At 38.9% G+C, this 27,298-nt stretch overlaps 2 protein-coding genes across 2 annotated transcripts in view; one reads left to right on the top strand and one right to left on the bottom strand.

The window, feature by feature from the left end:
- Nucleotides 1–8,661: 8,661 nt before the first annotated feature.
- On the bottom strand, nucleotides 8,662–10,509 carry LOC101348073 (olfactory receptor 6K6). The gene has a single exon (XM_004390457.3). The coding sequence runs from the start codon at nucleotides 9,619–9,621 to the stop codon at nucleotides 8,662–8,664; it is 960 nt and encodes a 319-aa protein (XP_004390514.1). The 5' UTR covers nucleotides 9,622–10,509.
- An 8,405-nt stretch (nucleotides 10,510–18,914) lies between these two features.
- The window catches only part of LOC101347822 (olfactory receptor 6K3-like), an 18,739-nt gene continuing 10,355 nt past the window's right edge, over nucleotides 18,915–27,298 (top strand). Inside the window, 1 exon segment of the mRNA XM_012559734.1 lies at nucleotides 18,915–18,977. Within this exon segment, the coding sequence (XP_012415188.1) occupies nucleotides 18,915–18,977 (63 nt within the window).

Below are 27,298 nucleotides of genomic sequence, written 5' to 3'. Positions count from 1 at the left end.
GAAGTAATATTGAAAAAAAGTTGATAATAATCCAGACATGTATAAGACATGTGTCTTCATATTGAAAATGTCCTGCAACCACAAAGTGGAATAAATAAAAATAAATCCATATCTGGACACATTGTAGGAAAATTTCAGAACATCAAGGACAAAGAGGAAATCTTTAAAACCTGCTAGAGAGAAAAGAGAGAGCCCTGGTGGCGCAGTGGTTAAGAGCTACAGAGAGCTACAGCTGCTAACCAAAAATCAGCAGATAGAATACACCAGCCACTCCTTGGAAACCCTGTGGAGCAGTTCCACTCTGTCCTATCGGGTTACTGTGAGTCAGAGTCGACTTAACAGCAACAGGTTTTGTTTTGTTTGTTTTATTTTAGAAAGAGAGAAATGAAAGAATACTTACTTATAAAGGAATAACGATTCCACTGACAGTTGACTTCTGCTAAGATCATCAAAAAACCAAAGAAACCAAATCGGTTGCCATGGAGTCCCATAGGTCAGAGTAGGACTGCCCCCATAGGGTTTCCAAGGAGCGGCTGGTGGATTTGAACTGCTAACATTTTGATTAGCAGCTGAGTTCTTAACTACTGCACCACCAAGGCTCCGATATCTTCCAAAGGGAGCTAATATCTTCAAAATGCATAAAGAAATATATATCTAGCTATCATTTCAAAGTGAAAATAAAATAAAGACACTTTCAGACACAGAAAGGCTAAGATATTTTACCTATCACCCACTTGCTCACACTAAAAGAGTTATTAAAAATTTATTTCAGCAAGAAAAGAAATAAATGTAGAGAAAATAAAAACATTGTGAGCACAGAATTTGTAAAAACAATTAATTTAATCAAACGTGTTTTAAATGCTCTGTTTGTGTAAAATATTGAACTTGAAATTGTATTAATAATAACAATATGTGGTGGCATGAACTTCAAGTTGTAAAATCTTAGGTTATCATTATGTTTTGGAAAGAATAGAAATCCTGAGAAACTGTAGATTTTGCTAATGAAAAATTATCATTTAAATATGTATCTTTAACAAAAGGTAAGCCTAATGAGGAAGCTCTCTGTGGACTGATTAAAAAGTGGTCTCCAAGATACATTGATAAGTAAAAAAGCAAAATACAGAATAATGGTTTTAGTATACCACCTTTTGTGTAACAAGTAAGGAAAAAAAATATATTTATTTCCTTTGTAAATATGTGTATGATATAGAATATAAAATCAAAAGAGGCATCTGACCTAAAAGTAAAATGGCTGAACTAATGCTAAAGGCTCAGTATAACCTTTCACATAGCTTCAAACCCTGTTCCAAACCCTGTTCCTTAAGAACCAACCCTATCATTAAGTAAATGTTTTACTTTGTGATCAGCCTAAGAATGTAGATACTGTGAATCATGGAGTCCTTATAAAAACTCTTTGTTTCAGATCTTCTGGGGAGATGCTCTGGGTAACAACCTGTTCCTGAAAGAATCCATCATGCCATTGTTTTATAACCAGTGATGGGATCTTCCAATCATGTCATTGTTTCGTGACTATTCATAAGACCCCCTCCGTGACCACATATCTTACAATTATGTCTTTTAGCCAATCAATGTATTCTAGATGTATTAATGTAACCAATGATGTTAAAAATTTTTGCTTTGTCCCGCCTTTGACTGACCTCAATCACTGTAAACCAATCAGAATATTATGCTGTCAGTTCCTGCTTTAACAGTATAAATTTCCTAAATGCCTTTTACTACTCCTCGGAGCATTTTACAACTCTGTGAAGTGTTTCCCCAGCTGCAGCTGCTTCTATTTCCTCACTGAAACTCTTTACTTTCATTTTTTAATCAGGCTGTATGATTTTGCTCTATGACGTAGAAATATTTATATTTAGTTTGCAAATATTTGCAAATGTTTGCAAAAATAAACACCAGAAAGATAAACCTTGCAAAATAAACATGGTATAAAACGGCATGGAAGGGGGTGTCTGACCTCTAACTACACAAGGGGTAAGGAAAATCAAGATAAACAGCCCAAGCCTGATTCCTGTGAGAAGGAGGTCAGACATACCTCCACCCTTCAACTTTTTTATAAAATCCTACACTAGCTGTCCCTCCCATGCCACTCTCTACTTCTCTGCTAGGTTCAATAATTCATTGCAATAGTCACACAGAACTCACAGATCATACTCACAATTGTGGGGTTTATTTGGAAAGTAACAGGTTACAATTCAGGATCAGAAACAACTCAGGATACAATTCTCCAATCAGGACAGCCACTTCTCAGCCATGCTCACAAGCAGGCCTCTCTCTGGCCCTTGGCCGCTTAGCCCCATGGCCTGGCGTCTTCCCTGCTTGGGCAGGTGTTAACAAAGCTCTTTAGCTCCACCAACAAGTGCCTGGAGGCACTCCTCTCCATCAGGAAGCCTCCTGCCCAAAGGCTGTCAGTTTTCTTGTTCCATGGGTCAACACACCCACTGTAATCGCCTCACTCCACTGGCGAGACGGCCTGCTGTTTGATCTCTTGCCAGTCTCCTGTCCTGGTTATGCTGCCTCTGCTTCCACCATTTCTGTGTCATTGCTTCTCACCGTCTCTCACTGTCTTTGGTGTTACAGATCTCTCTCTCTCTCTCTCAGGTCTAAGAAGTTCTCAAAGTAGGTGTTCCGTGTCCAAAGGATGCACTCTGCTCCTGTCTTTTCTTCTTGGTGGGAGTGAAGTCCCTGCTTTCCACCTGTGGGATGGCCCATTTTAAGCCTCGTGGGATGGCAAAACTGACCAATCCCCTTGTTAAGGTTCCAAACACCTAATTTGCATGGCCCTACCCCCATAGTGTACCATGCACCTTATTTGCATTATTAGGAAAATATCCAATTCCCTTGGTGGGCCACAAGCACCTCATTTGCATAATCCTCCCCAGTCATTTGGTGAGAGTTACAAGACCATGACAAGAAAGGCCATGTAAAAGTGATCCATCACACCACACATGGTCAGTATAAGAAGAGACAAGATAGGGTGTTGGAGACAGCAAAAACAAGGCTTCTGTACACATTATTTGAACATAGTTTTCATTTTGGAGTCACATAAATATTTTAAAAATTCAAAAAAGTACATTAGATTCAAAATAAAAAACAGAGATAAATTAACTTATCTGTTTATCAAGCTAGTAATATTACCATGGATCACTAGTGGCAAGGCGGTTAAGAACTCATCTACTAACCAAAAGGTCAGTAGTTCAAATCCACCAGTCACTCCTTGGAAACCCTAGGGGGCAGTTCTACTCTCTTCTGTAGGGTCACTATGAATTGGAATTGACTCAACAGAAACAGGTTTTTTGTTTTGTGTTTTAATATTACCACAGAAGGAATACAATTATTTCACAGGATTTAGAAAACAATGTTTTGACTGAACATATACAGTGGTATATATTCCAAGGACAAAGTAAAGTCATAAACTTCATTTAGTAGTCTTATTGTTAGAAGCTGTAGTATTTGTATTAAAAATATATATATTTCATTTGCATTTTACTATAAGTAATTATGTTACTTATAAGAATATGAAAGAAATACTTCCAAACATATTTATAATTATAAAATACACAGATTAAGCACACATTTTAAAATACATAAATTATCATATTAGATCTTTAATCCAGTTAATTGCTGCATGTAAGATATATACCTAAACAGACGGACACATAGAAACAAAGTCTGTAAAAGAGAAAAAGATTGGTGTAGCAATATTAATAGACAAAACAGAATTTAGGAAAGAGGAGCATTAACAGTAATATAGAGAGAAACTCTAAAGTATTAAAAGCAAAATTTCACCAAATAAACATAACATTCTCACCTAATTTGCATTACATCTAAAAACATAGCTTCAAAGCACATAAGAGAAAAACTGATAAAATTATTAGTGAAAATTAACACATTTTAACAAGTCTGTAAGAAAAATGGAAATAAATATGTCAAACAAATAATAAACTAGTAAAGATATAGAAAAATCAAATTTAACAAGCCTAATTATATATATATAACCGTATCAATAAATGAGGAGTGGGTTATATACATATGCATATACACCCACTCCTCACTTATCAACATGGTTAGTTTCCAAAGACCAGGTCATTATGTGAAAATAGCATTATATGAAAATGAGAGATGACCACATCAGACCACAAAATGGAGGATGACTACATCATTACATAACTCCCAAATTACATCATTACCAAGCCTACTGCTGTCGAGTTGATTCCAACTCATAACAACTCTGTAGGATAGAGTAGAATGGCCCCATAGGATTTCCAAAGCTGTAAATCTTTATGGAAGCAGACTGCCACATCTTTCTCCCATGTGGTCAATCCACTAACCTTTAGGTTAGCAGCCAAGAGCTTTAATCTCTGGGCCACCAGAGCTACTTTACATCATTACATAACTGCCAAATTGCATCATTAAGTAGCCTGTCAAGCCACTGAGAATCACGGCCCAGCCAAGATGACATATAACCAAATCTATCACATCCAGCATTATCCTCACCTTGCACCACAGCATTTGTTACTGCCAGAGGTAGGTGGTTAATGTGCAATATAGTCGGATAGTAGATTTTTTACTATTGTTGTAAATGCTAAATGTTGGATAACGAGATAGCCTTTAAGTGAGGAGTGGTGTGTATATATATATATATATATTCACACAACGAACATAGAGGAAATACATACTTTTCTATTACACATGAAGTCATTTATAAAATTTGTATAATTTGTAAAGGAAATTCTATTTCTAAATATATATAACATATAAATTACATTCTCTGAACATAGTCATTTTAGGTGGATGAAATGGATGAGTTGAGATAATTGAAAGAGGAGATGTGCATAAAAAACAAACTTTTCTTCCTCAATGATTTTGCTTTAATAAGCATGGACATCATTTAGTCTAAAGATATAAGATACATAGGAGGCAGTCTAGTATGTCAAAGTAAACAATAAAACATTTATTTATTTTTAAAACACAAATACCATTAATTTAGGGACTTCATTGGCTAAATTGACCCAAACCTGGCTCTCGCATAGCCAACATTTGTGCCTCATGCAGAGTTGGTGCTTTGTTCCCTGGGGCTTTAATCCCTGTTGGAATGAAAAGAAATTTAATATGAGGGAGAGAGGATCTCCCATCCCAGTTTTAGGGGAACAGTGTTTAATTCCATGCTCTGGGAGTGCCTGATTCTTTTGCTAAAAGATTTTGTTATAGGACTGATGTTCTCCCTGCTCCAAACTTAAAAGACAACTGTGTTTTATGAAAGGCAATAAATTCTCCACTTGGGAAAAAACAAAACTGCTTACTAAATGGTACCCTGTTTTCCACATGTGCAATGAGAAGGTGTTCTTCTGTTTGTGACAAAACATTAATATGACAATATTGGTTCTTGGGTCTGTGAAACACACTTTGTGAACTTGGGTAACTCAGGGTTTGCCACAGGGTTTCCAGAAAGCAAAAACTAAAGATTAAAAGGTATACCATGGTGGCCCTGGAATTAGTTTTCAGCTCAGAACTATCATAAAAATAAAAAAGGCATTAATTAATAATAACTAATATTTGTTAAGCATCATAGGCACTGTGCTGAACATTTTATGTACATTATCACATTTCATCTTCTCAATTCTGGAAGATCTCATATTACAGATGGGAAAACTGAGGCCCAGAGTGCCTATGTCAGTCCTCCAAGGATTTATATTTAGATAATCTAAGTTCAAATCCTTCTGTCTTCATGACCACATGAAATGTACTCTAATAAGGAAAAAACTTTACGGGGTGGTTGGCTCTATCTAACATTGGAGGAGGCTGCCTTGGGTAAGTGTCCAAGAAGAGGCTGGATTATCTTTTCTCAGATATGCTCAAGAGGGTTTCTTAAGTCAGGTGTAGAAGGAACTAGATGTCTCTGTGGTAATTTCAAACTCAGAGCAAATGGGGAATACAGCTGTTTGCTCATGTTGATAGCCTTAAGAATAAAGCAAGGGCATCATTACTCCTAGGAGCTGTTTTTATACTGAACTGTTGTTGTTGTTGTCAGGTGCCCTTGAGTTGGTTCCAACTCATAGCAACCCTATATACAACAGAATGAAACACTGCCTGGTCCTGCGCCATCCTCACAATCGTTGCTGTGTTTGAGCCCATTGAAGTAGGGCTGAGGATAGGAATAGGTCAAGGTTAAGACCCAGAAATAAAGCAATTAAGAATCAGGATGGAATTATTATTTTAGTGTGACTCCTTTAAATCATGCCTCCCCACCTGAATGACAGACCATCTCTCCTTCTCCTTCTGCTACCTTAGGCTGATACGGGCAGTTCTTGTCATTGTCATCATCATTAAGAATGACCCTTTTATCTCTATGTTCCCTTTGCTCTTACAGGCATTCATCCACCTGTACTCTCAGCCAACCCAGCCTGCTAATCAATTGGTCCAAGAGCTGAACTTCGATAGCCTACAGATAGTCTAAAGAATCCTATATCAAGGGTTCTGACATTCAGAAAGATGAGGAGACCTTTTTCCTGCTGCCTATATGCCCTCACTCTAGTGGGAGATGTGGGACAAACAAAATAACATTAACAGCAAGAAAAACAAAAATGTAGAAAATAAGTCCATCAAGATAAGGGCAGATATTGGTCCTCACATCAATGATGGGAATATCAGTGCGAGGAATTTTTCTTGAAGATTGTAGTAGTTTGGAGACAACCATGGTAAAAATTATCATTCCTGAGCATCAGTCTCAAAGATTAAGGATATCCTTGTGAAAGAAACAATATGCAGGGTTGAGAGAGAGGAGAGAGCAAAACTTCATGCACAATCCAGGAAGATTAAAACACAAATATCAAACTAAGGAAGGTTTAGAGGAAACAAAATAATGTAAAGACTGGGAACAATGCATCTATTGGGACCATTACATCTCATGACAAACAAAATGGTGAATTTTATGGATTATGACCTCTTTATTAATAGCAGCAACAATACTTTATTAGACTCCAACTCTGAGGCCTCCAAAAGCTGAAACAACCACTATGTCATTAGTGAATCCTTAGCACCTAACACAGTACCTGACAGAATAGCTACTCAACTTTTTTTTTGTTTTCAAATAAACCTTGAAAACTGGAGGAGTAAACCCTTTCACCACTTTCTGAATAATAGTCATCACATTTTACGTACTGAATAATGTATTTCCTTTGGAACTTTTCTTAGATTCAGTGATTAGCCTAGGATAGAAGCTCTGTGCAGTGGGCATAAGATGACTGCAATTTTAAGAGCTTGGTTATGGGTTCAGACAGAATTAAGTTTCTGCCTTAGATTCCTAATAATTAGCTCTGTGCACTTGGACTAGTTGGTGAAACTCTGTGTTTTATGTTTCTCATCTAAAAAAAAATGTGTTAATAATATTTATTTCACAGGATTGTTATGAGAATAAATGAGAAAATACACCATCCGAAATGTTAGCTCGTAGAATTGTCTTCGGAATTTTTCAAAAATGTGATTTCCTGGTTTTCACCCTCAGATTTTCTGAATCGTAAGTTCCAATGATCAATCAGTATAGGGAACCACTGATCTTATCCAACCCCATCATTTACAGACAAGGAAACTGAAGGTAAGAAAATTAAGTGGCTCATTCAAAATGTCACAGTTTAGTAGCAGAGAAGGTACAAAATCTTGCCCTTGAAACCTCTAGTCCGATAGTCTTTCCATGATACCACCATCACCTAAGCACTGAGATGTTCACAGAAGAAATAGCCAGTGGCTCCTATGACTCCTCAAGGACTGATAAGGTTTCATAAACTTTTGTACAAAGAAGTTTGTAGAATTGAATTTCTTGAACACTAAATACAGTAAACAAAATGATATATTCATTGGCGACAGAGAAAGATATACAGTACCTAAGTTTAAGTTCCAGATCTGTCACTAATTAGCTATAGGAACTTAGGCACGTCATTAAATTTCTTTGAGCTTCAGTTTTGACATTTAAATAATAGTGGTTCCTGACTTAGGGTATTTTCAATTTCCAGAAATATCACATATGTAAAAATATTTTAAATGGTAAAGTGCTAGAGAAATACAGTAGATAACTATTTTTGTTATTTTTTGCATCACTCCCTTTGGGCCTAGAACTCTATCACATGCTATTTACATCATCAGTCCATGGTTGCTGAATGGAGATTAAGGAGTAAATAGCAGAAGTGTTACGAAACTTTTTATTAGCTTAGGATATTGACTAATAGAGGGATTCGTCGCTGGAAAGGAATTGGAGGAAGTTAACAGTAGTGATTTTCGGAACTATCATATCCTTCATAGTTTTCTCTTCTACCTTATCCTCTGCATCCACCAGCATATGGGACCACAGAAGATAAGAACCGAAGCCTAGCTGATGGAGTGTGAGGAGATAGCCAACCTGCGGTATAAAGCAGGAGAATCCATGCACACTCCATTGAGCTATCACAAGTATGGTGAGGCTATTGATGTGAACAGACTATCCAGTTGCTACTAATGACTTGGAAACAGCTGTTTTTCATTCTTGTTAATGATAATAGAATAAAGAGCTCTATGGCAATAGAAAAAAAAAAGAGCACAATCATAGATAAGACAATGAACAGCAAAAAATTGAACTTCCAGGAGGCTTTTCAGAGTCTCCCAGATCTAGAGCTATCTCCTAGCCCCACCAGCCCTCTTCTGAGAGCAGAAAAGCCTCTCAATAGCATCTTTCATGTCCTTGTTTCTGAGGCTGTAGATGAGGGGGTTGAGGAAGGGAGCGAGGACAATAAAAGTGACAGCATTTGCTGTGTCCCAGAACACTGAGTAGATGGCTGAGAATCGCAAATACATGACAGCCACACTGCCGAAAAACAGCAGGAACACAGCAAGGTGGGCGGCACAGGTGGAAAAGGCCTTGTGACGGCCCTCCACTGACGGCATCCTCAGGATTACCACAATGATCCGAATGTAAGATAGGGCGATGACCAGGAAGGAGGCCAGGATCTCCACTGCATGAATGGCGTCCACAATGACCACCAGCGATGTATCTGTGCAGGCCAACCTTAGCACAGGAGTGAAGTCACAGAAGATCTGCTGGATCTGGTTGGAGCCACAGAAAGGAAAGGTCGCAATCCATGTGATTTCAGGGAGCACAAGGAGGAAGCCACAGAAGCAGGAGCCAGCTGTTAGCTGAATACACAATTTGGGAGTCATGATGGTTGGGTAACGGAGAGGATTGCAGATAGCTATGTATCTGTCAATGGCCATTGCTGTCAGGACACAGCCTTCTGTGATGCCAAGTGAGTGGAAGAAGTACATCTGCAGGAGGCAGCCAGCCAGAGAGATGTTCTTCTGCTCACTAACTAGATTGGAGAGCATCTTCGGGATGGTGGTTGTGGTATACCAGATCTCCAGGAAGGAGAGGACACTGATGAAGAAATACATTGGGGTGTGAAGTGCTATGTCTAGCTGGATGACAATAAATATCATTAGGTTCCCAGTTATGATAAATCCATAGATGAAAAGCAAGGGAATAAAGAATAAAAGGCCACCTTCATGCAGATCTGGGAACATAGAGAAGAAGAACTCAGTCACCATTGTCTGATTCTCACTGATCATTAGTCGTGTCATCTATGAAGGGAGGAAGGAGACAAAGAAACTATTGGAATTGGAATCCTCGTTATCCATTTAAAATTGCATCATTTCTTCCTATAGGTACTTAAGGTGACTCTGGGATCCTAAACATGCCAGTCAGAAATATCTTTTAAGCTGTGCTTCTATGCCAGAGACCTCTGAAAGATTTGCTTTTGGACCTGTAAATGACATTTTTACAAACATCTCCAACTGATGCCAAGAAACCACAAAACAACATACAGATTAATTTATCTCAAAAATACTTTCTGGAGATCCACTCCCTTCTTTAATTTCTGAGTCCTTCTCCCCACTTACTGTCCCTATGTGTTTATCCTTAAAACGTGTACCTCTTTTTCCAACCATTCTCCACTCTGCCCCTTCAGGAAAAAAAAAAGACACTAATAATAGTAAAAATATAAAGACCATATCTGGAGATTTTCTTTCAATACTTTTTCATGTTGCTCTGTCCCACACCCTCCAGCCTTGGTACCTAACCAGCAGGGCTAGATTAGAGTACGCATTTTTATCTCTCTGCCTTATTTCTGTTTGTTTCATAGTAGCATAGTAGCATGTCTGTATCTCATCAGATGGTAACCACCCAGATATCAAGAAATATTCCTTCCACCATTCCCTGCCCTCTCTGTATCTTCTCCTTTGCCCTCTCAATATCTTCACCTTTCCTTCTTCCTCCACTAATGGTCACTGTTAATAGTTGTTCAGGCAAAGAGTCTCCCCAAAATAACCTTGCGTTTGATTACTGGCCACTGAATTCTGGACAAGTATATAACCCCACCCTCCACACCCCATCCCTCTTACCAAGAGCCAAGGGAAAGAGATTATTCTGAATAAAAAAAAAAAATCACTTTCTAATAACTATGACTATCTTGAGGAAGACACATCACAAAAATCAGCTGTAGCCTATCGTCTGAAACCAGACAAGAGTCTATTTGCAGAGCGGAAAGGACAAGGAAAATTTTTAAGGCTAATTAGTGATAGCGGTATACACTACCTCTCACCTTGACTATTTTAATATCTTTTTTCACTGGTGTTATTATCCCTAACAAGGATTCTGAGAAGAACATTGTTAAGCATGGCTTTTAATATCACTTTTTTTTTCCAAAAACATTAAAAAATAAAGCACAGAATTCTTATATTTATTGCCTTCTTAGACTTGGTTATAATCAAAATTTAGAGACAAATATCCTTTTACATACTCAACAGCTCAGCCAAACAGGACCAGTTTCCTCCACTTCTATTTTTCGCTTATGCCACTTCTTCCTTCCACTCCCTTGATCTTCCTTGCAACTGGAATCCCAGCTGTCAGTGTCCAATAAGTGTTTCCACATTTGTAGAAGTCTCACTGATCCCCAGTGCCAGAAGTGCTCACTCCCTCATCTGGATTCTATCAGTGCTTTATCTGTTCCTCTTTTATGACATGGAATGTGTCCTTCCTTGAAAGTTAAGTATTTGCATATTAGCATTATCTCCTCAAGTCCACTAAAAGCTCCTCAACATGAATTATACAGAAGGGGAAATGAAAGGGTTATTAAGCGTTACAATGTGATGTGTATGATGTTAGGTATTTTACATATTTTACTTGATGTATTTTATGTCATTTATTTCTACTTATAATATACATATTTTTCCTATTATTTTATAGGTAAGGAAATTGAGAACCAGAGAGGAAAAATAGTGTGTCCAAATTTGATTAACTAGGTTTCCAAACCATAACTAGAACCCAGGTCTGGTTGCTTTAGTATATTTTGTATACCAGCAGGAATTTTAGGTCAGGTTTCTTCAGTCATTCTGTTTGTTTCCTAGTCTAAATATCTCTATACTTAGGACTGTCCTGCATGTGAGGTGAGAGATGGGTTTTCACAGAAACTAGCTGATATGGTTTCTTCAGGAGACTCTAGTCTCACAGGGTAGAGCAAGTCAATGCACAGGTCAAATGCAGATTCAAATACATATATTGCAGACAAGAAAAATTAGTTTGTAGAGGATGCCTCTCTCCTTGTGCTTCAGGCCTCCATGAGGAAATAAAAGAGATGCAAACTTTGTGAGGGAACAGGCAACAGAGCTCAGCAGAAGGACAGAGCCCACAAGTAAGGTGTGAGAGAGCTGAAGTGTTCCCTGACCAAAATATCCACTTTTCTGTCCTTTCTGTGTTTGCCTTTTCTCAGCCTAATGTACCAAAGAATGGTCACACTGGGTTGTCATTATGGAGAACATAGACGGACAAGGCAGGGGACTATGGAGCTACAAGAAAAGGCAAGAAAATCAAGCGTGAAGTGGTTGATAAAAGCCAAACAGGGTAACTGCTTTGTTGCTCTGACTTGGGGTCCTTCTCACTAGTAAGGCTGCTATCATCATTCATCATGCACACATTTGTTTAACTAGCACCCATACATTGATTGATCCTCTGCTACGTGATAGTCACTGCCATAGGTTCAAGGACTATATAAAGGTGAATAAATCATTATTCTTGCTCCTGAAAAACAGATAGGTCAAAAATTGCTTAGAGTGACAGATAACTAGCTGTATCCAAGCAGCTCAGACTACAAATATTCCTTGTATAGAGAAAAGAGGCTTGAATTAGATTTTGGTTTTGGACAAAAGCGATAATTTGCTGTGTGAGTCTCCCTTCCGCTAATCCAGAAATCCATAATTCTTTGGGCATAGACTGAATTTTAGTGCTGGAAAGGCATTAGTTATTATCAGTATCTTCCTCTATTAGCTGAATTATATTTTTTCCAATGTAGCTTATAGATTTCATATCTCATTATTCTAATTTCTTTATTCGTATAATAAAGTTCTAAAATTACAAGATTTTACCCAATCTATTGAGGAGATTTTTACAAATTCTAAATATCTGAGTTTTTATCTAATCTGTTGAGGACATTTTACCCTGAAAGCCCAGAGCAATAGCTGGTTTCTCAAGAGTTAAGAACATAAGGATAGCATTTGGCAGGTACCGTAGGAGAAAAAGGCGCGTGAGAGGTCTCCTTTGGATGATGCCCTCTCACAACTGTCTTGAGCACTTACCTCTGCCTGAGACAGCAATTACTGCTCCTCAGAATCTCTGAAGCTACTTGCTCCTTCTCCTACTCTGTTGATGAGGATATAGATGTCTCTGAAGCCTGCTCAGGGAATATCTAGAAGGGAGAGATTTTTTTCTTGGGAGTTTCTTTGTAGATGATGCAGGAATTAAAGAAAAATAGCACATTTCACTCTCCCCTCTAAGGGACAAATTAGAGAAAAATGTCACATAGTAATTGGACATTCCCCAGGGTCAGGTCTCAAAAACTTTCCTGTAGATAGGTAACCTTGTCTTTTATTGGGAAGTATAGAGTTGGGCACTAGGACCCAGAATAGCTGTGGGAGAATAGACTTCAGTCAGGATCAAGTTCTCTGAAGTACACAATCAGTAAACACAGATTTCCTCTCAGATTTTTCTCACCATGCTTTCCATTCCCTCTGCTGATGTTATAATGATAATAATAATAGTACATGTCTATATTAAATGTAAAGAAGCCCTGGTGGTGCAGTAGTTAAGTACTCGGCTGCTCACCAAAAGGTCAGTGTTTCAAACCTACCAGACACTTCCTGGGAGAAAGATGTGACAATCTGCTTCTGTAATGATTTATAGCCTTGGAAACTCTATGGAGCAGTTCTACTCTGTCCTATAGGGTGACTATGAGTCAGAATTGGCTTGAAGGAAGTGGGTTTGGTTCGGGTTATAGGAAAAGTTTCAAAGGTTTGTGTATATACATTATCTCATGTGATCCTTTAACAAATGTATGGGGGCTGGTCAGGCCAGAGACTACCTAGTAACCAGATGTCAGTTGTGTATTTGAACTTTAACACTGAGGTGCTGCCTTAACAGAATTGGGTGACTCCAGGCCTGAATTCAAAACTCTCTTCTGAATTAAACTGAAATCTTTACTTCTACTGTTCTAAAGAGACAATTCAGTCTCTTTTAAAAATTTAACTACTTGTAACACAAAGCAAGCAGGAGTCAGGATTTCTGGCATGGATGAGGAATTATTTGTTGAAGGTATCTGTTAAGAATGTTTACTCAGCTTGGTATGAAAAGAATGCTGTCATGGTTTGAATCATGTTCCCCAAAAAATATGTGCATCAGTTTGGCTGGGCCTGATCCCCAGAATTGTGTGGTTGGCCTCCATTTTGTGATTGTAATTTTATGTTAAAGAGGGTTAGGTTGGGATTGTAAAACCACATTTACTCAGGTCACATCCAATGTAAAGGGAGTTTCCCTGGGGTGTGGCCTGTACTACCTTTTATCCCTCCAGAGATAAAAGGAAAGGGAAGCAAGCAGAGAGTTGAGGACCTCGTACCATCAACAAAGCAGTGCCAGGAGCAGAGCACGTCCTTTCGACCAGGGTCCCAGTGCAGAGAAGCTCCTAGTCCGGGGAAACACTGAAGAGAAAGCCAAGAGAGAGAGAAAGCCTTACCCTGGAGCAGACACCCTGAATTTGGACTTTTAGCCTACTTTACTGAGAGGAAATAAGCATCTGTTTATTAAAACCATCCACTTGTGGTATTTCTGTTACAGCAGCACTAGATGACTAAGACAAATACCTTGCTTAAGCTTGTCTCCAGAGCCTAGGAAATAGACTTGATAAGGTTAAGGTGGATTTCCTGGTTTCCTGACTCCTCCAAATTAAACTTCATTTACCACTTCTGCCAACTTTTTAAACTTAGGCAAAGCATAAGCTTGTTATCTTAAGATAAGGGGAGAGGCAGGCAGGCAGCTGTATTGACTTAATCTATTCCTGACAGAATGCTTTGTCAAACAAATCTCAGGATGTAGCAAACAGACTTACTGATGATGTCAAGAAGAATGTCTTGATGAAACATTTTCCAGGAGATGAGAGATTTATGTTAGGTTAGAGATTAATATTAAGTAAATTTGTAGCTTGACAAACTTCTTGTAAATCCTTGCTATGTAATTTCCCGTGTGTGTGACTGTGAGCACATCTCTTTGTTTCACCTAATAAAATCCTCACTGTCCTACCTGCAATTTGGAACACAGCTGCAACTCTACTTGAGTGCTCTTGTGTTTCCCCATTTCACAAAATGTTTTGTTTTATATCCTTCCATAAACCTCTGTTTTAATTTCTAGCACAGTGTAAGTCTGGTGTGTTTTCATTACAAGGCAACTGATCTCAGAAAGAGGGACATGGTTCAATCAACTATGTTAAGATTAACCAAAAACCAAACCCATTGCTGTTGAGTTGATTCCAACTCATAGTAATGCTATAGGACAGAGTAGAACTGCCCCTGTTATGGATTGAATTGTGTCCCCCAAAAATACATGTCAACTTGGTTAGGCCATGATTCCCAGGATTGTGTGGTTGTCCTCCATTTCATGATTGATGTAATTTTTCTATGTGTTGTCAACCCTAATCTCTGCCTGTGGTTAATGAGGCAAGATTGGGTTATGTTAAAGAGGATTATGGTGGGATATAATACCCTTACTCAGGTCACATCCCTGATCCAATGTAAGAGGAGTTTCCCTGGGGTGTGGCCTGCATCACCTTTTATCTTACAAGAGATAAAAGGAAAGAGAAGTAAACAGAGACTTGGGGACCTCATACCACCAAGAAAGCAGTGCCAGAAGCAGAGTATGTCCTTTGGACTCAGGGTCCCTGTGCAGAGAAGTTCCTCATCCAGGGGAAGATTGATGAGATAGAACTTCCTCCAGAGCCAACAGAGAGAGAAAGACTTCCCCTGGAGCTGATGCCCTGAATTTGGACTTCTAGTCTACTAGACTATAAGAAAATAAATTTTTCTTTGTTAAAGCCATCCTCTTGTGGTATTTCTGTTACAGGAGCACTAGATAACCAAGACAGAATTTGGTACCGAGAGAATGGGGTGCTGCTCTAACAGATACCTAAAATGTGGAAACGGTTTTGAAACCGTGTGGATAGAGGACTTAGAAGGAAATGCGGAGAACTGTTAACACCAGAGACGGTGCAGATAGTGAGAAGCAGCAGCAGAGGGCCTGCAGCAGCAGAAGACTAGCAGCAGCAGAACCAGGAGATCAGTTCGAGACAGCACTGGAGCTGACCCACGGAACGAGAGAGCTGAGTGCCTGTGCGTAGGAGGTTTCCTGGAGGAGTGGGGTGCTTCTGAGTACTTATCAGTGGAGCTGGATTTGCCGACCCACAGAGCAAGAGAGTTGAGTGCCTTCTGGCTGAAGTTTACTGGTGGAGTTGGGTGCCTCCAGGCACTTATTGGTAGAGCTGCAGAGCTTTGGAACACTTGCCCCAGCAGGGCAGATGTGGCTGGAGAGGCACAAGGGGCCAAGAGACCAAGAAAGTAGGAAGCAAAAGTTGAAGAGACAAGGAACACAGGAAGCTGAGCTGCCTCAGTCTCAAAAGGTATGGCCAAGACGTCTAGGGTTTCAAAAAGGTGGAGCCATGGTCTCTGGTGTTTCTAAGTGTGGAGTTGCCACTCAGATTGACTAGGAGAATGATGCATCTAAAACTGATGTAGCAGAGGTGCTGTTCTGGTGGGCCCGGAGGGCAGAGCTGAAGCCCAGGGCTAGTGGGACCTCCACTCAGAATCTAAAGGATGTGACCAATAACTAGAGTCTGGAGGGCAGGGCTATTGTGTGAATGGTCTTAGAGAACATAGAATTATTTTCAAGCCTTGAGGGCTAATGTAATGTGTACTGTTAACTTGCTTGGTGCCTGTTGTGCCTTCTTTCCCTCTAATTTCTCCCGTTTGTAATGGAAATGTCTAGCTTGTGTCTGTTCTGCCATTGTACCTTGGAAGCAAATAACCTCTATTCTAGATTTCACAAATGAAGAGCAATTTTTTGGATTTTAGACTTGGAGTTGATTTAAGACTTTTTCTATGATATGATGGAGTGAATATGTTTTACATGTGGCAAGGACATGAACTTTTGAGGGCCAAAGGGTGGAATGTTATGGGTTGAATTGTTTCCCCCAAAATACGTGTTAACTTGGTTAGACCATGATTCCCAGTATTGTGAGGTTGTCCTCCATTTTGTAATTGATGTAATTTTCCTAAGTGTTGTAAAATCTAATCTCTTCCTGGGTTAATGAGGCAAGATTGGGTTATGTTAAAGAGGATTAGGGTGGGATGTGTCACTCTTATTCAGCTCACATCCCTGATCCAGTGTAAAGGGAGTTTCCCCGGATTGTGGCCTGCATCACAAGAGATAAAAGGAAAGAGAAGTGAGCAGAGAGCTGGGGGACCTCGGACCACCCAGAAAGCAGCACTGGGAGCAGAGCCTGTCCTCTGGACCCAGGTTTCCTGCATGGAGAAGCTCTCTGTCCAGGGGAGGATTGATGAGAAGGACCTTCCTCCAGAGCCAAGAGAGAGAGAAAGTCTTCCCCTGGAGCTGATGCCTTGAATTTGGACTTCTATCTTGCTAGACTGTGAGAAAATAAATTTCTCTTTGTTAAAGCCATCTACTTGTAAGTATTTCTGTTACAGCCCTGTAGGGGTTTCAAGGCTGTAATTTTTATGGAAGCAGACTCCCACATCTTTCTGCGATGAAGTGGCTGGTGGGTTCGAACCGCTGACCTTTTGCTTAGCAGGTAACCGCTTAACTACTGTACTACCAGGGCTTCTTCACGTTAAGTTTAGCCAATGGTTAATTTTCTATTCTATTTCCTTCTATTCTTAAAAGCTGCATTGTGGTTAGCCTACATTAGCCTTTTGTTTATTTATTTTTTTAGATATAAGATTGTTCTCTCTGTGTGCATATAGATTAACTGCTCAGATAAGCCCTATATGATTTAATTTCTTTCCGCTTTATTTCTTTAACACTGGCTTATTGCTTGATTTCTTGCAATATTGTAAGCTCCATGTGGTATATTTGGTCTCCACTATATTTTCGATGCCTTGCATAGTACCTGGCCTTTAGTTGGCAACCAGGGAAGGTCATGTAATTGAATAGAAAGGGCTAAGTGCGGATTATCCACAATGGAAATGCATCCAGGACCCATTGACTGGTTGATATATTGGTTCATTCAGCAAACTAGTGATGTTGGTCCACAGAAATTTCAAGCATGGAGGATATAAAGATAAAAGTATACATAGAGCAGTATGTAGAGGACAACTAAGTTAACAAGTGATTAAAATATTTTCAGATAATTACACGTAATTATAAAAAAATGTGGTAAATTCTAAAAGAGAGATATGTAGTGAACATAGAAAAGACACAGAACCCTGAGCATAACGAAACAGGAAGATCTCTGTGGATATTTCCTGGAATAAGTGACACTTGAGCTGAGTCTTGAATAATAAGTAAAATTAGCCAAATAAAGAAGGCAAACAAGATATTCTAGACAGAGTAAAGAGCATGATGATGATATAGCATATTCAAAGAACTGCAAGCATTTTGATATGATATAAACACAAGGTGAAAAGGGAGAGAAGCAGAGAATAGAAAAGAGAAGAAGCTGAGGGGTATGCAGTGGACTTATCATGAAGGTCCTTGAAAGCTATGTTAAGAAGTTTAGATTGTTTTGTTTTTTGTTTTTTAAATTTTGTTGTGTTTTAGGTGAAAGTTTACGGCGCAAGTTAGTTTCTCATTCAAAAATTTATACACAAATTGTTTTGTGACATTGGTTGTACTCCACTTAATGTGTCAGCACTCTTTCCCTTTCCCTTTCCACACTGAGCTCTCCATGTCCATTCGTCCAGTTTTCCTGTACCTTTGTTTCTTCTCTTTGCTTTTGGGAAGGTGTTGCCCATTTGATCTCATATACTTGATTGAACTAAGAAGCACGTTCCTCACGTGTGTTGTTTGTTTTACAGGCCTGTCTAATCTTTGACTGAAAGGTGGACTTCGGAAGTGGCTTCAGCTCTGAGTTAGCAGGGTGTCCAAGGGACATAGTCTCTGGGGTTCCCTCAGTCTCTGTCAGACCAGTAAGTCTGGTCTGTTTTTGTGAATTTGAATTTTGTTCTACATTTTGTTTCCACTCTGTCTGGGACCCTCTGTTGTGATCTCTGTCTGAGTGGTTGGTGGTGGTAGCAAGGCACCATCTAGTTTTTCTGGGATCAGGCTAGTGGAACCTGTGGTTCATGTGGTCCATTACTCTGTTGGACTAAGCGTTTCCTTGTGTCTTTGGTTTTCTTCATTCTCCTTTGCTCTGAACATAATAGAAGTATCTTAGATGGTTTCTTGCAAGCTTTTAAGACCTCAGTCTTTACTCACAAAAGTGGGATGTGGAACATTTTATTTATGAGCTATGTTATTCCAATTGACCTGGATATCCCCAGAGACCATGATCCCTAGCCCTCAGACCCAGAAACTGTCCATCAAGGTGCTGGATGTGGACTTTGCCTTGGTCAGATTGTGCTGTCTTCACCTATATTGTGTGTTGTCTTTCCCTTCACCAAAGTTAACATTTGTCTGTTATCTAGTTAGTGATTTTCCCTCCTCAGCCCTCCCCTCCCTCATAACCATCACGATTGTTTTTTTTTTTTCTATGTGCAAACCTTGTCTCAGGTTTTTACAACAGTAGTCTCATGCAATATTTGTCTTTTTGTGATTGACTTACTTCAGTCAGCATAATGCCCTCAAGATTCAGCCACGTTGTGAGATGTTTTACAGATTCATTATTGTTCCACATCATTGTGTAGTATTCCATTGTGTTTATGTACTGTCTTAATCATCTAGTGCTGCTGTAACAGAAATACCACAAGTGGATGGTTTTAATAAACAGAAGTTTATTTCCTCACAGTCAAAGTAGGCTAAAAGTCCAAATTCAGGGTGTTAGCTCCAGGGGAAGGCTTTTTCTCTCTGTTGGCCTTCTTCTGTTCGGTGTTCCCCCAGACTTGGAGCTTCTCTGCGCAGGGACCCCAGTCCAAAGGACGCGCTCTGCTCCCGGCATGCTTTCTTGATGGTATGAGATCCCCCCAATTCTCTGCTTGCTTCCCTTTCCTTTTATCTCTGGAGAGGTAAAAGGTAGTTCAGGCCACACCTCAGGGAAACTCCCTTTACATTGGATGTGACCTGGGTAAAGGTGGTGTTACAATCCAACTCTAATCCTCTTTAACATAAAATTACAATCACAAAATGGAGGCCAACCACACAATTCTGTGAATCATGGCCCAGCCAAATTGATACACACATTTTTTGGGGGACATAATTGAAACCATGACATGTACCATAATTTGTTTATCCATTCATCCGTTGATGCACACTTAGGTTGTTGCCATCTTTCAGCTATTGTGAATAATGCTGCAATGAACATGGGTGTGTATATGTCTATTCATGTGACGGCTCTTACTTCTCTATGATATATTCCTAGGGTTTCTATGAGTCAGAATCGACTCAGCGGGTTTTTGGTTTGCATATAGGAGTGGGACTGCTGAATCATATGGTATTTCTATTTCTAGCTTTTTAAGGAGGAGCCATATTGTTTTCCATAGGGGTTGTACCATTTTACATGCCCACTAGCAGTGCGTAAGAGTTCCAATCTCCCCACAATCTCTCCAACATTTGTATTTTTTTTTTTTATTATTAGTGCCAGTAATGTAGAGGTGAGATGGTATCGCATTTCAGTTTTGATTTGCACTTCTGTAATGGCTAATGATCGGGAGCCCTTCCGCATGTGTCTATTAGCTGTCTGAATGTCTTCTTTGTTGAAGTGTCTGTTCAAATCCATTGCCCATTTTTTTTAATTTGATTATTTATCTTTTTGTTATTGAGGTGTTGAAGTACCTATAAATTTTAGGGATTTGACCCTTGTCAGATATGTCATAGCCAGAAATATTTTCCCAGTCTGTAGGTTCTCTTTTTATTCTTTTGGTGAAGTCTTTTGATCAGCAAAAATGTTTAATTTTTAGAAGTTTTCACTTATCTAGATTCTCTTCTGGTATTTGTGCACTGTTTGTTATGGTTTGTATTTTCTTTATGCTATGTATTAGGGCCCCTAGTGTTGTCCCTGGAGACCTGGTGGCAGTGGTTAAGAACTCAGCTGCTAACCAAAAGGTCAGGGGTTCAAATCCATCAGCTGCTCCTTGGAAACCTTATGGGGCATTTCTACACTGTCCTATACGGTCACTATGACTCAGAATCAACTTGACGGCAATAGGTTTTTTTTGGCTAGTGTTGCTCCTATTTTTTCTTCCATGATCTTTATCCTTTTAATTTTTGTGTTTAGGTCTTTGATCCATTTTGAGTTGTTTTTTGTGTGTGGTGTGAGGTATGGTTCCTGTTTCATTTTTTTACATATAGACGTCAAGTTTTGCCAGCACTATTTGTTAAAAAGGCTACTTTTTTCTCTTTTTAGTGAACTTTGGTACTTTGTCAAAGATCAGCTGACCATAGGTGGATGGATTTATATCTGGGTTCTTGATTTTGTTCCATTGGTCTATGTGTCTGTCGTTGTGCCAGTACCAGGCTGTTTTGACTACCATGGCTGCATAGTAGGTTCTGAGATCAGGTAGTGTGAAGCCTCCTACTTTATTCTTTTTCTTCAATAATGTTTTGCTTATCTGGGGCCTCTTTTCTTTCCATACAAAATTGGTGATTAGTTTTTGATCTCATTAAAGAATGCTGTTGGTATTTGAATAGGGATTGTGTTACATCTGTAGATCACTTTGGGTACAATTGACATTTTTCACAATGTTGATTCTTCCTATCCATGAGCGTGGTGTATTTTTCCATTTATGTAAGTCTCTTTGGATTTCTGGCAATATTGTTTTGTAGTTTTCTTAGTATAGGTGTTTTAAGTATGTTGGTCTTAGCCTGCTACTCTGCTGAATCTTTGTATAGTTCCAGTAGTTTCCTTGTGTTATCTGTGCAGTTGTCTATGTATAGGATCATAACATCTGTGAATAGGGATAGTTTTACTTCTTTCTTTCCAATTTGGATGCCGTTTATTTCTTTTTCTTGCCCTATTGCTGTAGCTAGGACTTCCAGCCCAGTGTTAAATAGGAGTGATGATAAAGGGCATCCTTGTCTTGTTCCTACTCTCAGGGGAATGCTTTCAGCCTCTCTCCATTGAGAATGATGTTAACTAAAGAAGCTTGAGTTTATCCTGAAAACAAAGAGAAGCTATAAAAAATTTTAGCAAGGTAGTGAAAAGGTCAAATCTGTATTGTCAAAAGGTCACCCTGGCAACAATGAAGAGAAGCTTTGCAGGAGGCAGAAAGACCAGGGAGAAGATAGTTGCAATAATTGATGCAGGAAATGAAAGATAAATGAATAAAGGCAATGGTAATGGGGATGGAGACAAATGGACAGTTGCAAGAGATATGAATAAAACAAGGTGGAGAGGGCTTTGTGGATAAATAAAAACCAATGGCAACAACAAAAAATAATATTATACTATTTGTAGTTTAAAAAATTTAAGACAGAGTTAAAATAAGGGGTGTGATGTCATATATATTGATGCTCAGAATCAGTCTTCTAAAGTCATTGTTCAGAAGAAGGATAGAGATATAGATTAACTTCAGAATTTAAGTTTAATGTGCCTATGAAAATTCCTCAGGTAATCACACATACAAACAGAAATACAATGTAGTTTTCAAACTTGTAGAGGGATGAGGGGAAAACTAACCTTCAGTAAACAAAATAAATACAAAGGAAAGAAAAACAAAAGCAAAAGAAATAAAGTAGAAAAAACTGAAAGTACAAAATTAGACAGTAATTACATTTGTTGCTGTATAAAATTGTCACAAATTTAGTAGCTTAAAACAACAAAGCAACAAAACTTAAAACAACAGAGTAGAACTGCCCCATAGGGTTTCCTAGGCTGTAATCTTTACAGGACAAGGTCACCAGGTCTTTTCTCTCTCAGAGCCTCTGGTGGGTTCAAGCCATCGACCTTTCCATTAGCAGTTGAGCGATTAACCGTTCTGCCACCAGGGCTTCTTTACAACTACATACCAAAACCAAGCCAAACCCATTGCCATTGAGTCGATTCAGCAGTTATGTTGCTTTGGTAGTAATGAATGATGTAATTTGGCAGTTTTGTAATGATGAGATTTAGCAATTATGTAATTAGACAGTTATGTAATGATGTAATCATTCTCCATTTTGTGATCTGATGTGGTCATCCTCCATTTTTTCATAACACAAATTTTCCTTTAATGAACTGGTTTTTGGAACCTAACTATATTGATAAGTGAGGAGTGAGTGTATTAATTCATCATTTAAAGAGTGCCTGTCTTTTCTGGAGGGACCCCAGAAGACATGGCCCCCGGACTCTCTGTTAGCCCAAAACTAAAACCATTCTCGAAGCCAGCTCTTCAGGAAAAGATTAGACTGGACTATAAAACATAAAATGATACTCGTGAAGAATGTGCTTCTTAGCTCAAGTAGATACATGAGACTAAATGGGCAGCTCCTGTCCAGAGGCAGGATGAGAAGGCAGAAAGGGACACAAGAATTTACACAAGAAATCCAGGGTGGAAAGCAGGAATGTGCTGTCACAGTACAGGGAGAGTAACTAGGGTCACAATGATGTGTGTATAAATTCCATATGAGAAGCTAACTTGAACTGTAAACTTTCACTTAAAGCACAATAAAAAGAAAAAAAGAGTGCCTGTTTTTAGATAATATCACTTTTTTTGTATACTCGTTAGGGGTCAGTAGAGACTCACCTCTTTTCTGACTCCTCTTTGTACAGTATATATCCACATCACAGTTTTTTCTTTTTTTTAAATTCCAAATCTGTTTTCAATTCCTATTTTCCTTTTAATTTCCACTGCTACTACTCCATTAGATATTTAACACTTTCTACTCCATTAGATATTTAACACTTTGTGCCTCTTTTATAAATCTTTTTGTAGATAAGAAAAACAATGTTGTGTGCTGTGTATTTCTTTTTTCTCTGGCTTTATGAACATGAATGTCTCAATTTCAGTTTTAAAAAAGGAAAGTATTCTTTGATTATATTACTCACTCATTATTTGGGGGACTTTTCAAATCACAAGTCCCTCCAGGGCTAACTCATATGCATTCATCAATACAGCTTTCCTGTGGCAAAAAAGATTGTCCTCAGATACTCTCTGGACTCCAGCCTCTTGGGGGCATTTGCCCCTGGGACCACTGAAGCCTGTGAAATCTCATGGGAGTCCTTACTTCTGCCATTACTGCTAATGGCCCTGTAATTCCCTGAATGCTTCCGAAGAAGTTCAACTGTGCAGCTACTGACAGAATCTTCTGTAATAATATACATCATAGCTGTGCTCTATTAACAGTGAACTACTCTGAAGTTGCTTCAGTGAAGAGTGGGGAAGATCCTCCTGCCTTTGAACCACATTTTGTTACCGTGATACCAAGACAGTGCTTCCATATACTTCCCCTGTACCAGCAGGCACCTTCTATATAAACAGTTCTTTCAACCCTTGGGCAGAAAGTAAAACCAAATCTCTCTTTGTGACTGATTTCTGGCCTGACCTAGAGACTTGACTTCCCATAGGTGTGGCAACCTCATGAACAGGAACTTAGCTGCAAATTGTCCCCCATTAGCCACATGGGGCATCGAGTTGATTTCCTTCAGGCATAGGGGAAGGACCTGTCAGAAGAAACCCTTTCTCCCATTTTGCTATTCCCTGAGAAGCGTAGAGTTGTGGTTGTTGTTATAACCTTTTTATTCATTGGACTACAGAGCAATGAAAATGAAGACACTAGAAAAAAAGAAAAGGCCCTCTTGGTTTCTGGAAGAGGTAGATATGGAGTCAGGGCTTGGCTCTGTATTCTGAGGTATAGGTGAGTGTTTTTTTTGTTGTTGTTTTTTTTTGCTATATATTGGGGAAGATTCTTATAGAACTGTAATTCTTTTTCTCGCACTTAAATGAGGAAAGGCCTGTGGAAATTTTGTTGAGGTTCTGATCATATGTGAAGGAAGGGAAAAAAAAATCATAGCTTGAGGCTGGAGACTTTGGTGAGTCTGTGTCCTAGGACTAAAGATGGTCATAAGACAACAAAGACCTGGAGAAATTATCTATTAAATTTTGTCTAGGCCGTTAGCCCTGTCACACTTTTCACCCCATTGATTTCTGTGTTGAATTCTTATCCAGGCTCCAAGCATTTTATTTAGTGAAGCCAAGAATGGCCCTTATGAATAAAGGAATCCCAGGACAACCAGTGGAGCTTACTCGTTTGAAATTCTGGGCTCTCCATTCTTCCAGAAAACATAGGAGGAATCCTGTTATACATAATTTTGACCCCAAGTAGCTACATAAACTGCTTTCCTGGATGCATCTTCTTTCCTTCCTAAATAATCAAATTCTTGAAGACCTGCCAATATTTCCTTTTTTTCAAATTTCAATTTTCTAATTCCAAAAAGTACTGGCCATAAACATTATGTGAGTTTTCCTGCTTATCTCCCCCACCCCCACAAAAAAAAAAGAAAAACCCTATTGCCGTTGAGTCAATTCCGACTCACGGCAACCCTATAGGACAGGGTAGAACTGCCCCAGAGGGTTTCCAAGGAGCAGTTGGTGAATTCAAACTGCCAACCTTTTGGTTAGAAGCCGAGCTCTTAACCACTATGCCACCAGGGCTCTGTTTATCTTCCAACTGCCTCAGAAAGAGGAACCCAAAATATTTTAAGGGTGTTATTGTCAGTCAGACCAAGAAAACAGATTAGGAATAATAAAACCAAAAGATATTGGGGAAGTCAAAATGATTTAAAATATCTCATATATATTCACATCATTTGCCACTCTTAGGAGTTATTTTGAAGTCTCTTGAGACCACTATAAGGTTTTCAGAGAATTGACAGCTTTTCATTTAAGAAAGATGATTCTGGTAGTTGCGTAGAGCATGAATTGGAGTAAGACAAGTCTGAAAACAAGTTCACTTAAGAATAACTCAGTCAAAAATGATCAGAGTATATATTTTTTTCCTTGTGAATCTCTGTTTTCTAGGTAGAAGTTTTCTTAAAGAAAAACAAAGGAAAATCGTGCCCTTCATCTTTTTTCTGTTTTATCATAGATTAAATATGTTACTGTACCTATTTTTTTAAAAAATAACAAAAATAAACAAACATAAAAAAATGACTTTCACATGCCAAGCTGACTTTCTATTTATGGAAAGCTGCTGGTATTCAGATTTCAAAATAATTTTATCTATCTACTTTATCTATTGGCTGTTCACAAGGGTCTAACTCTTTGATAGATGCCAGTAGCTTCCTTCCTGAAGAGATGCCATCTCCAATACCCTCTCTAGCAGGTAGTTTAATAAAATTAAAACAAGTCTCAGAATACTGGCATGTATACAAATATTTATTAGCAAGCAGGCCTATTCTTGGAAGCTCATTGGAGTCCTACCTCTCTATCCTTTGAGGTCTCTGTCTTAGGCATCCAGTGCTGCTATAACAGAAATACCACAAGTGGATGACTTTAACAAAGAGAAATTTATTTCTTCGCGGTCAAGTAGACTAAAAGTCCAAATTCAGGATGTCAGCTCCAGGGAAAGGCTTTCTCTCTCATGAATGTTCCCCAAGACTAGGAGCTTCTCCACACGGGGACCTCGGGTCCAAAGGATGCTCTCTGCTCCTGGCACTGCTTTCTCGATGGTATGAGGTCCCCCTGTCTCTCTGCTCACTTCTGTCTTTTATATATCAAGAGATCACCTTAGGACACAATCCAATCTTGTAGATTGAGTCCTGCCTTAATAACACAACTGCCACCCATCCTCCCTCATTAACATCATAGAGGCAGGATTAAAACATATAGGAAAATCACACCGTGGGAGGAATCATGGCCCAGCCAAATTGATACACACAGTTTTGGGGGGACATAATTCAATCTAGGACAATCTCCAATTACTAGGATGAATGAAAAAGTTATCTGAAAGGCAAAATGTGACTAAATCTTCACTTGTAGAAACGCTAACCTTCTGGTGAGATCAAGTGCTGAGTCTCCCATTAAGAGAACACAGGAATGAATAGATCCTGGACCCACTCCATCCCTCCAAGCTTTATAGGTGTCTTGACACATCATATTCCCATTATCACTTCAAGCAAAGATATAGGTATATTTCTAGCCAATACACATTTCTTGATCACCTTGTTTTTCACCAATACAAACTTATTTCTAACCTTCTCTATGCCAGTGGCTCTCAACTAGGGGCAGTTTTGCTCCCGCCACACCAGAGGACATTTGTAATTTCTAGAGACATATTAAGTTGTCACGACTAGGGTGGAGGGAAAATACTACTGACATACAGTAGGGTTGAGGTCAGAGACACTGCTGAACATCCTGCAATGCACAGGACATTCTCCCCTTCCCAAACAAAGAATTATCTGGTCCAAATGTTAATAGTCCTCAAGTTGAGAAACTGCTCTATGCTACTTAAAGAACCTATGATGTGTGTCAGACTAGAACTGTGCTCCATGGGGTTTTCAAGGCTGTGACCCTTCAGAAGTAGATCACTAGCCTTTCTTAGGAAGTGCGTTCGAACCGACAACTTTTCCATTAGTAGTTCAGCGCTTAACCATTAGAGACACTCAGAGACAACTATGGTGTGGATTTAGATATGAATATTTGCAACTCTTGCCAAACCAACTCTGGATGTGGACTCCAGGTAAGTCTTTCAAATGTTAACAAACCATTCTTGGAGCGTGTCAACTATTAACTAATCACCTTTAGGGAACAGATTAAAACTAATATATACATATATAGTTCATATATATACATATATATA

The sequence above is a fragment of the Trichechus manatus genome, unplaced genomic scaffold (genome assembly GCF_000243295.1).
Source record: "Trichechus manatus latirostris isolate Lorelei unplaced genomic scaffold, TriManLat1.0 scaffold00300, whole genome shotgun sequence".
NCBI lineage: Eukaryota > Metazoa > Chordata > Mammalia > Sirenia > Trichechidae > Trichechus > Trichechus manatus.
This window is presented reverse-complemented; position numbering and strand designations above follow the sequence as displayed.

Coding starts and splice junctions, on each gene's coding strand:
- LOC101348073 (XM_004390457.3), bottom strand. CDS start 9,621: ATGACACGACTAATGATCAGTGAGAATCAGACAATGGTGACTGAGTTC.